This window comes from Populus nigra, chromosome 10, assembly GCF_951802175.1.
Source record: "Populus nigra chromosome 10, ddPopNigr1.1, whole genome shotgun sequence".
In the NCBI taxonomy this organism is placed as follows: Eukaryota; Viridiplantae; Streptophyta; class Magnoliopsida; order Malpighiales; family Salicaceae; genus Populus; species Populus nigra.
In genome coordinates this window covers 6,901,316-6,913,112 of record NC_084861.1, presented here as the reverse complement: position 1 = coordinate 6,913,112, position 11,797 = coordinate 6,901,316, and the positions used below count along the sequence as shown (strand labels likewise).

General features: G+C 36.0%; 2 protein-coding genes across 2 annotated transcripts; one reads left to right on the top strand and one right to left on the bottom strand.

Moving 5' to 3' along the window:
- Positions 1-667: 667 nt before the first annotated feature.
- LOC133705412 (plant UBX domain-containing protein 7-like) lies at positions 668-8,152 on the top strand. The gene is made up of 10 exons (XM_062130598.1): positions 668-920; positions 1,335-1,453; positions 1,581-1,691; positions 1,896-2,091; positions 3,239-3,316; positions 3,408-3,476; positions 4,378-4,521; positions 4,670-4,769; positions 5,889-6,169; positions 7,781-8,152. Exons 1-10 carry the CDS (start codon positions 813-815, stop codon positions 7,940-7,942), a joined length of 1,368 nt encoding a protein of 455 aa, XP_061986582.1. The 5' UTR covers positions 668-812; the 3' UTR covers positions 7,943-8,152.
- Positions 8,153-8,489: 337 nt separating this feature from the next.
- On the bottom strand, positions 8,490-10,226 carry LOC133705413 (pentatricopeptide repeat-containing protein At5g13770, chloroplastic-like). The gene is made up of 2 exons (XM_062130599.1): positions 10,087-10,226; positions 8,490-9,886 (listed from the first exon to the last, which is right to left on the bottom strand). The coding sequence occupies exon 2, from the start codon at positions 9,882-9,884 to the stop codon at positions 8,670-8,672; it is 1,215 nt and encodes a 404-aa protein (XP_061986583.1). The 5' UTR covers positions 9,885-9,886; positions 10,087-10,226; the 3' UTR covers positions 8,490-8,669.
- Between the last annotated feature and the right edge of the window lie 1,571 nt (positions 10,227-11,797).

The following is an 11,797-nucleotide window of genomic DNA, read 5'->3' as shown; positions in this document are numbered from 1 at the left end:
GTTCCATGGGAAAAAACTTGTCTGACTCGATCGATAATTCTATATTTTTGCTTGAAGCCTTTTGGTATAAACTGGAGGAGGACCTGCCGTTTCAGATTCGATACACGGCTGCTGATAAAGAAAAAACAAAAACAAAAACAAAAAAAGGAAACGTTGTTTGACCGGAACATCGAAATAAGGGTAAGTTTATATTTCATGAAAAATATTTTTTATTTTCTTGTATATATATATATAAGAAAAGAGGGACGTGGGACAACAGTAACCCATTTAGAGATATAGACTGGCTAGAGCTGGTCATGGATTGATGATAGGGCTCAGACCAGACAGTTGCTGGCATAATAATGGGCCTACATTCTTTGGGCCTTGTTCAATCCTGATCATGATCTCTCCTTGGACGGTATAAATTCTTCTTACCCAGGAGGTCGATGCCTTTCAGCTTTCAACTACCACTAGCCCAAAAAAAAAAAACAAAAAAACAAAAAAATTATCAAAATTCCTTTTCTTCTTAAGGAAAAAATATCACTTTCTGTTTCCACATCATTACATAAATACCCCCGGTTTCCTGCGAGTCGGAGGCATAAATAATGATAAAAGGGTACTTTCATAAATTATTTCATAAATTCCGAAATATCTTCGGATTGCATAAATTATATAAATAAGAATAAAAGGTCGCATTCTCCATCAAACCCCCCCCTCCCTCTCTAAAATAGTGTGGAAGATTGAAGATTGCTGGAGTTTAATTTATTCTCTTTCTGTGATTGATTGATCAAATTAGAAGTCAAATTAAATTAAATTAGGGTTTTGGATTTGTAATGTCAATGGAGGGAATGTTATCTGCGAATGATGAGCAGAGTATGGTGTCTTCCTTCCTCGAGATCGCAGTTGGCCAAACTGCCGAGACTGCCCGTCAGTTCCTGCAGGTTTTCCATCAGTTCCCTCTCCTTCTCTCTCTTTGTCTCCCCCCCCCTCTCTTTTCAGTTATGAATTGAATCTGTTTTTTATGTAGTTTAGCAAGCATAGGGTTCTGGTTGAGGTTAAAAACATCAGTTTTTTTTTTGCTATTTATTTTTCGAATCGTAAAAGCATATTTTCGTTGCTCAAAGTTTATAACTTTTTATGTTTTTGAGCTTGTGCTGTCCTACATTAACAAGTTCTTCGACTGCTTTTGGTTTGTCAAGCTGTCTGCATTGAGGAATTTTATAACTAAGTCTTTTTGAATCTCGCCTTGGTCTAAGTATTAGTGTTGTTGTGGTATGTGCTTGTATATAATTTTGGTCATGAAGTGTTGTTCTTATATTAAACTCGATTGATGGTGGAATGTTGGGGGTGGATAGGCCACAAGCTGGAAGCTTGAAGATGCTATTCAGTTATTTTATGTAGGGAATGAAGGTGGGGTGGTTGCATCTGCGTCACACCCTCCTCAAACTGAAACCCGGACAGATGTACATGAAAGGTATTTCAGGGGTGCGCTTTATTTTCTGATTGTTCAGAGATCAATTTGTTTGATATTGAATTTGTTGGTTTGTGTTGGTTTAGTTTCATTTTTCCTTAATATCGGTTTGGTGGTGACATTATTTCAGTGGATTGAAGGACTTCGGAAATGAAAATGTTGGACCTGGTGGTGGAGAGGAAGTACGTGCTCCTTTACCTGTTGTGAGGGATACCCTCTATGATGATGCCATGTTATATGGGTATGTTATCTATGTATGCCCACATATTGTGTTTCTGTAATGCTTTTTTTATGTATTTCCTTGAAAATTTCAGCACATGTTTTTCAAATGCTACTAACATGCGCTCCCTGTCCCCGTGTTTTTCTGGTTAGTCATTGTTTATTTCATCCCTCGCTGGTTATTTTGTCCGGTAATGGTTACTTCCTTTTTGTTCAACTAATCTAGAGCGTCAAGGATGGGACACCCACCACATGAAGCCAGTTCATTGATTGCATTTCGCAACTTTGATGAGGAAATGAAACATTCTGGGGTCTGGGAATCAGACCAAGGTTCTACATCCACAATAGATAACCCTCGAGATAATCTTGCTTCTTTATATCGACCTCCTTTTCATTTGATGTTCCATGGATCATTTGAAAAGGTAAAGGGATTTTCTTTGAGTCTGTTGCTTCATGATTTAATTGAAATATTTATTATTCAGTTTCAATGGCTCTAGTTAGTTGCACTGGTTACTTGTTGCTGTTTATGTTGAAGTATCGGGTTTTGTACGATTCTGATGCAACACATGCCGCAGTTTAAATTTCCTAGAATTCTGAAAAATGGCTTGAAGGCATGATTTTAGAGTACAATTGGGAACTTGGTGTTGGCTATATCTGTCACGTGAATTGTCGTTTCATTAATTACTCACACACACACCCCCTTTTTTTTTCCAAGTGCATTCCTTGTTTGGTGTGCAATCAAGGGACTAAGAAATAATATTGCAATTCGATTATTTTTTTTTAATTCTGGACTTAGAGTTTCTTTTATTTTCCTCAGGGGTTGGGTTTTCGTTTCTGAATCAGAGTTTCTTTTAGTTTAAATAGAATCATCATAATAGTTAGATAGGTATCTAAATCCCTACCGATCTCTTTTTAAGTCTTTCTGTATCTCTATAGTTTAGAATTAACTGAAAGAAGAATCCACACCATAAATTTGCAAAAAACTAATCTAAGGATGAAAACTTTGAATTTATTAAGAAACATGTTTGATACAAAGGAACGCTTCACTTCCCTGTGATTTGAACAACTCTATGGCCTTGATATACCAAAGAGCAAAGCTTAAGGTATATCGCTCTAGATCTTCATGCTCATGTTAGTTATTTTTGTATGCTGGTATACTAACTATAAAAGTCCTATGGTTTAACATCATCTTAAATTTAGCTAATCCTATGTTAGAATTTTTTTTTTTAAATAATTTTCTCCAGTTTTCCTTGGATGTTCTCCTGCCATTTCTCAATCTGTAGGCCTAGAGGGGACCTGTGTCTAGTGAAGATTGGGTTGGATCACCGTTGGTGTAGTTGGAGAATGACTAAGTATGAAGCATTGACGGGTTGTGCCTGTATTGTTTTAGTGGAATTTATGTCATGTTATTATCATTGGTGGCATTAATTTGGCCTTGGCCTCTTGTCTTTCTGGTTCCACATCAACCTTGATGTGCAACCTTAATAAATGTGAATGCTTTATCTGGTATCATTTAGTATTTTTCTATTTGACTTATTTGATTAAAAATTCTATCATTTTTTAATCCAGGCAAAGGATGCTGCTTCTGTTCAGGACAAATGGCTTCTAGTGAACTTGCAATCCACAAAGGAGTTCAGCTCTCATATGGTAGCTTTCAAGTGATTCTGCAACCTAGAAATGTTCCATTATGTTTATTGTTGAATCTTGATTTTGATGCTGTAAATATTGTCTTCTGAAGTTAAATCGGGATACATGGGCAAATGAAGCTGTTGCTCAGACAATAAGTACCAATTTTATCTTCTGGCAGGTGAGTATGATGTTTTAGTTCAAGCACCTAATTTTTCTTTTCTACTCAGTGCTATGAAATGCTATCAATGTGTATAGCTTCCATGAAACCCACTAAAATTCATAAGAACATGATGGAAATTGATTTAAAAAGTCGACTGTGTCGTTATCATGCCATACAAGTAAGAAAGGACTTGTTTTCCAACTTATTAAATTCCAATGTAGGCCTTACATGGCCTTGTTGATTCTCTTTGTGTCTGTGTTCATGTTTTTTTTTTAGTTTTGAGGTATTAGATTGTTAGGAGTTAGGATAGGGCAATCTATTCCCTGAGCAGACCCTGTTGAGAAGGGAAACACTATTGATTAAATTGATTCAAGGAATGGAAGCAAGAACTATTTCCCATGGAGATGCTAAAGGTAACGGGAAAGGGAAAAGAAACATGTTCTCGTTGTTATTAATGTGATATTTGATCTTGTCTGGAATCATTAAAAGGTTAAGTTGATGACTTAATAAATCAACCATGTATCTTTTCCGGCCATCTTGAGACTATGCGAGGGTTTAAATTCACCCCTCTGATTATTATGGCTGGTTAAGGTAGGACTGTTAGCTGTTGATAATCCTTTTATCCACTGTCCCAAAATGATCTTTGATTAACAAAAGGATTCAAAAAAGGAAATATATCTAGCGATGAAGATATAAATAGAACCATGGAGTATTTTGCATGAAGTGTTTGTTGAAATTCCACTAATGTATCATGTATGCAATGTTGCAATAGGTACTAATATGCTGTTTTCATCAGTTTTGATCTATGGTGATGTCGTGGAGTCACAGTATTTGGAAATATGAATCAGTTTCTTTTGTTCTATGAATGTCAAGATTCGTCGTTAGCACTCATCTTTCTTATTATGGTTCGTGGATGTAGGTATATGATGATACAAGTGAGGGAAGGAAAGTTTGTACATATTACAAATTGGATTCTATACCAGTAGTCCTAGTAATCGACCCAATCACAGGTCAAAAAATGCACTCATGGGTTGGAATGGTACAGCCTGAGAGTTTGCTGGAGGTGTGCTCTTTGTGTGTATTTTAATACTTTCTTTGATAATCATGTAGAAAAATTGTTGACAGAAGAGGGGAACTTCCTATGTTAAAACTTAATCCAACTTTCAATTTGTTGCTCCACTGATATGAGGAAACACATGCCGAACTTGTAGGATCTGGTACCATTCATGGATGGTGGCCCAAGGGATCATCACAAAACCCTGTCTCATAAACGCCTAAGGGGCAGTGCTCTGACTCCGCAAAAAAGCAAAGGTCAGTTATGCATGCGAATGTTCTTGAATTTGTGATGATGGATTATTTAATTGGAGAATTGTAGACGAGTTATCTAATACATGAAAACTAATTCTTGTACCTTCCATAGTGTTCCATTTCTAGATGTTGATAAATTTCAGTATTTAACCATGATGTCCTGGGTGCTGTTATCTATTGTGATACTTGTTGAATGACCAATGGTGGTATTATTAAGTGATAATGACTATGGTGGAGGTGATAGGATGTGAGTTATAATCTAATTTTGTGGCATCTGATATAAAAAACTAAGATGTTTGAAATAGAGTGTATAACAAAGTTCAATGCTTTGTTAAAAGGAATTTTCTCCCATAAAATGGTATATTGGGCTCTTAAAATCTGTATTTGAGAGTTCAGTTGCATGAGCGCTTCTTGGTCTCATTCATTCTTCACATTTTGATTTTCATTGCCAATCACCCAAATGCAGTGGATAAATTTTTATTCTTTTACATTCTGTTAAGAATTATATATACATATTTATGTAGTTTTCCACTGGATTTTTCTCAAATTGGTGCATTTTATGCGGTTCAATCTTGATGGTCCAATTTTTCTCGAGGCTCAAGCTGCCTCATTGAATGTTTGTACTGTCATTTCTTGAATGTAACTGTCCTTCATGTAAGCTGTCAGGTTGGAAGTTATCAAACGTATTTTGTCAAACAAAATGGACTTAATGCATGCAACAGTATCTATTTGTGGAAATTTTGGTACCCTAACATGTAGTGTAAATTTATTTTGAAACTCAACATGTCACTGCAATTTACCAAGCTCTCATCAAATAATTTGCTTGTACCAGGGCAGTTAAGTTCTTTTTTACCAAAACACTCCTAGATTCTAGTAATTTTAAGCATGAGGAGAAAAGTGTTTTTGTCTTTTATTTCTTTTATTTATTATAAGATTCCAATTTTTCCTTGTATCTACAAATGTTATGAGGTGTGTGCATGCGTTCATGTTCATGTGCATGTATTGTGTGCTTGTTTCTCAATTTGTGCATGTGCAGTAGGAGGTGTGGTGTGATCCTCCGTCCTCTGCATGAAGGTTGGTTCATTGTGTCTGCCTCTGCATATAACTATACATAATTTTCAGCTCCGGTGCCTGCTCATGAAACTAATGAAGAAGACGAGGAAGTGCAAAGGGCATTAGCTGCTTCAATGGAGAGCATGAAAGAGTCCAGTGCAGTTGCTTCCAATGATAAAGATGAAGCCAGTACCACTCAGGAGGAAGAAAATTGTTCAAGTAGGATGCCAATGTATCCACCTCTACCTGAAGAACCCAGTGGCGATAAGAGTCTCCTTTGTAGGGTTGGAATTCGTCTTCCTGATGGACGCAGAGTCCAGAGAAATTTCTTGAAAACTGATCCAATACAGGTGAGAATCTTGTTTTATTTGTACTTTGGCTATACATGCTCATTTAATGCATAGTTGTAAAACCTGACCTAAGGGTTGACCCCTAAATTTTTTATTTTTTTTTAAAAAATGGATCAAAACACATTTTTTTTGACCAAAATATTTTTCTTTTTTTTTAAAAAATTGACAATAGGTTGAGGGCCAGGTTTTGACCGGGTCAGCAAATCAACTCGGGTTTTTGACTAGGTCGGATGAGGTTTTTTCTTTCTATTTTTTCTTCTACCCGTACTGATCAAGGCACCGGGTCTCGAGTTGACATGCCTAGCCGGTCCGAGTTTTACAACTATGGGTTAATGTTGTGGCCTTTTCTCTTTGTACATTTTACCCATTCTTATTTGCATGCTTAGTTACTCAATCTCAGGCACATAACCTAGGTGAATAGGTACTAAATCTAGTAGTTGGTATTCTCACCAAAAGCTATGGCATAGTGCAAAATTTTTGCGGTTGACGCATTCTTGGTTAGACTTGTAGAATACTTTCTATATGCCTTAGTTGTTTTGAATCACAAGTACATGGAGATGAACTATTTTGGTGTTACTGGCCAGCTTATCTCAGTTAGGTAGACCAGTGTACTGCATTGAACTGGCCAGGTCTTCCATTAGACCTGGTTGCTTCAAACGGTTTTATTTGACATATTCTTGATTAAAATGGTTGTTTTTTTTTCTTTTTTGCTATTCAATTTTTTTCTAGGTGAGTGACACTTGAAATAATTGCTTCTTGTTCTTTATTTCTTTTATTTCTTTTATTTTTTTGGGTGTGAGATGGTTTTTGTTCAGTGGCGTCCATTGCAGAAGGAAACCCTGTATTAATTGGCTGTGCTCCCTTTATCTGTGCCAATACGATTGAAATGCCTTTTGTCAAAACATTGATGCTTTCTCTTGGGTTTCGTTTATCAATCTAATGCTTTATTTGTGGTACCTTGACTTTCAGCAACTATGTATGCTATTTTAGTTCGCGCTTTCTCTTGAGTTATAGATCCTATTCTATGCAAACTGTGACTCTTTGTTTATATCATGTCGTCTGGCTGCTCTCCTTTCTCCACTGCTTGTTTATTTTGTTTTCCCTCTTTTTAGTTATAATTGATCCGTTGGTTGAATCACCAGCCTGTTGATCCAGTTTCTTGACTGTTTTGGTTTCAAGTGTCTAATAACCATGGCCCTTTGTAATTGAGTTCAGCTTATATTGGAGTGCTTCAGGATATGTTCACCTTTTCCCTTGCATTAGGTTTCACTCTTCTGCAATTACAATAAACAATGGAACCATGCTATCTGATTTTTGTCAAAGTGTAGTTTGTAACTGGAGAATGATAAAGTGGGCTACACTTTATCATTAACCTTTATCTGCGTGGGAGGGTGGGAAGATGGGTTGATGATTTATTTCATGTTGTTTTATTTTCATGGCGAGTAACGTGCTTGAATAGTGATATTATCTGTGCCGTGCTTGAGATGGGCGCTCCTTGTGCAGCTGCACTGTAAGAAATTTGTTCTGCAGATTAATATAGTAGGGATCTACTAATGTTTTATCCCAAATGAAATGCATTAGTTTCTGAGTTGGGATTTACTCTTTCTTCAGCTGCTATGGTCATTTTGCTATTCTCAACTAGAAGAAGCTGGGACAAAGCTGTTTCGTTTGACGGAGGCAATTCCAGGATCAAAGAGGCTGGATTACGATAGTAAAATGACCTTTGGGGAGTCGGGCTTGGCCAACTCTATGATCTCGGTTGCTTGGGATTGAAATCAAACTTCAAGACCTTACTCTTGTGTTCAAGACTTTTGGTTGAAGTTTCGTACATGTCTGGTCCTTTTTTGCTCTGTTTGGAAAGTTGACCTATGGAGCCATCGAGTCCTATTTAAAATTATTTACTCTGTACATACTGTTATGTATTGGACAAGAATTCACAATCTATGTAATGCGCTCCTGCTGCTCTTGTGGCTTTCGCAGATAGATATTTAATAGTTGATGGGACGGATGCAATTTAATGCACGGTCAGTAAAGTTGAGGCGGAGGAAAAAGAAGAAGAAGAATAAAAAGACTGGGAAACTTAAATCCCATTACACGTAGAAGAAAAAAGAGACTTCTGAATCTTATTTTTATCGTGTGGAGATGGATCTACGAAACATTAACTGATTGAGAGAAACCAAATCACTATTTTCTTGTTGATTTACAATAAATCAAACCAGTACACGTAGAGTGTAACTAATCTCTACACAGATAGCTTCAATTTGAAAAGTCTTTATTATAAGCACTAGATGTTATTTGAAAAAGCATCTACGTGCTGATGTTCTCGAGTAACTTCTAAAATCGTATGTTATAATTTTCACTTATTTTTTTGATCTGGATACAAGAATATCAATCTGTTTGTAATTTATTCACATGATGAAATTACTTTTTTTTCATGTTAAAAAGAAAACACTTGCTTTATTGTACTTGTTCACTAGAAAAAAATACAAGTGTAATCAATCTATGATACTTTGCCTCTAAGCTCTTTTGCAACCATTGCATTGGTAGCAGATATATAAAGCCTCTCGTCGATCGGTGCTCCTTCAGATTTCATGTCCCTCAAAAGCTTCAGCAACTCATCAATCCGACTAATTTTAGAGAAAACTCCAACCATAATTCCTGCAATAGCCCCGTCAATCACACCCCCATTAATTCTATACTCGTGGAAAAACCTCACACACATCTCATACTCTTTGGACTTGCTATAAGCACTTATAATACTAGTGTAAGTCACTTTATCTGGAGCCACTTTTCTTCTCTTCATCTCCTTCCAGAGCTTCTCCACCCGCCTTAAATCCTTGGCTCTACCATGCATGTCCACCAAAGAATTGTATATCCATGTATTAGGCTGACAACCTTTTAGTTTCATCTTTGCTACAAGCCTCATAGCATCTCTTGGCCTACCTGTTTTCCCATACATTGAGATTATGCTGGAGTATGCCACGACACATTTGTCGAACCCCTTTGCTTCCATCTCAAAAAACACAACTTCAGCTTTAGAATAAAGCCCAACTCGGCAATAGGCATTTATCACAGAAGCATATGTCACCTGTCCTGGTTCACAGCCATCACACTTCAACTCCTCATAAACCTTAACAGCTGCATCGAACCCTTTTCTTTTAGAAAAGCCATTAACAACTGCACAGAAAATGCAATCAGACACCTTCAGTTTAGCAGTACCCTTCATATCCTTGACAATTTCCACTGTCTTCTCCATCTGTCCTTCTTCCATATAAATCAACACCAGCTTTAAAAAAGTTTCTGGATCCTTTAACATTCTCTTCTCTTGAGCTTCTTTATACAGCTCCTCAGCTAACTTTACTTCTCGAATATTTACCAATGAACAGATCAAGGAAGAGTAAATTGAAGAGTCCTCCAGAATCCCTTTCTTTTTCATGTCTCTGAAGTATTCAAGAGCTTCAAAAACTTGGCCTGATCTCCCCAATGACTCGCATAATATCTTGTACATTTGACTTAAGATCATTGGTTTTGAATCTATTTTTCTACTTTCAAACTCATTAAACATTTCGACAACTCTCCCCGCATCTCCTAATTTATGGTGTGCCTTCATTGTCTGGAAGTAACAACCAGAATCCAAAGGAATGCCTGCTAATTTCATCTTTTCGTGTACAGAAAGTGTGCTACCATACATATGTAGCTTGTTATACCCTTTCATTGCTGAATCAAAAGCCAAAACAGCAATTTTACTATCAGATATAGAAATTTCAAGCAATCCCTCTACAGCTTTGAATTTTCTAGCTCTAATGCAACTACTAACTAGTGTTGAAAAAGTATAGCTATCTGGCAACACACTGTACTTTTTAAAATCATCAACCACTGACAAAACCAAACCCCACTTCTCTGATTGTATCAAGTACCTTATTAGAAGCTTTATCATTGGTCTTTCAGGCCTAAATTCTTGCTTTTCTTTTGCTTTCTTGTAGTACTCGTATGCTAGTTCTTCAGACTTGGGATCTCGCAGTACCCCACATAAAAAATCATTTAACTTGTCTGAATGGTCTGGAATTGGATAGTGTTGAGTATCTTCAAGTCTCAAGTCCAATGGGATGACAGGAGAATTCGTGGATGACTCTTCTTCTATGATAGGGGATGGACAACTAGAAGAATTCACGTGAAAAACAGGAATATTGAAGCATGGAAGAGGGAGAAAGTGAAGGTTTTTGCATGTTTGAGTGAAGATAATCTTGTGAGGCTTTCTGCAAGAATTAATGGAAGGTACTGACCAATCTGGAGAACTACTAGGAATGGCCATTGGAAATGAGGTTTTAGAGTTTTTGGACTGTTGAGACCATATTAAATTATAATAAAGATGCTCCGATCCGTTAAATACTGATGCGCACTTTCCCTTCCTCTGGATTTTTTTTCGTCTACGTTCGGATCTTATGAGCCACTGAGAAGACATGGCACGTGGAAGATTTCCGTACATAAAGATAACCTGCTCTAAAAGTAGCCACGTCGCGACTATCTTAAGTCCAAGTTGAAGTTTTATCTCCTTTTGTAAATAAATAAATAAATTTTAAACAGTAAAAAATAGAAAACACGTGGTTTATTTTTCTTTTTTTAAAAAATCAAATCGGATCTATTTTAATGGGGTCGGTCAAATTATAAGTTTATCTATTATATTAATTGGATTTAATTAAGTCAGTTCTTAACTAAATTTGATATTAAATTTAACTTAATATCTAGATTAATAAATAAATGAATTAAACCACAAAATTAAATCAAGTTTTATACTATGTCATAACTCATTTTTGGGTTATTCCCCAAATTCACCTTTTCTCTTTCAAAAAATCAAAAAAATATTCAAACTAAAAACAAAAAAATCCAAAAAATAATAACAATGAGAAAAAGATGTTAGAGCGCCCAAAAAATGGCTAGAAGTTGGTTGAGGAGGCTCAAAAATTCAAAGATTAAAATTTAACTGTATATTTTTTTACAGATGAAGAGCCCTGTTGACAAAGAAAAATTCAATTTGAGGAAAAAAGTTCAAAATCATATATTTATAAACTCAATTAAATTTTATTGGAGGTTTAATTGAATTTATATAGGGTTTGATTACAAGAAAAATTGATTTTAATGTCAATTTAGGCTTTAATTGGAAGAAATTAAAGTTCTAGGGTCAAAGTCAAATTTTTGAGAGTTGATTTGGTCAAATCAGGAGCTTAATTGCATAGATATTAAAGTTTGATGACCAATTAGAGACTTTATTGAAGAAATCCAAAACCAAGGACCAAATTGAAAAAGGTGCATAAATAAAGGGACTGAAATTGACCAAATCAGGGGTCAAATTGAAGAAATTAGAAGTTTATTGTTCAATTAAGGGTCAAATTGCATAAATTCAAAACCAAGGACTAAAGGGAAAAATGTGCCGAAATCTGGGGTTTAAATTGAAGTTCTTCATGGGTAAAATTCAACAAAATTAAAAGTTTGAAGCCAATCAGGGGTGTAGATAGAATAAATCACAAATTGAAGGACTTAATCGTAAGGTACTGTTTATCTTCTTCTCCAGTGAGGCTGGTTGGGTGGCCACCTTCCCAAGGCATTTGGCGCCTCGTTTTTTCACAAAAT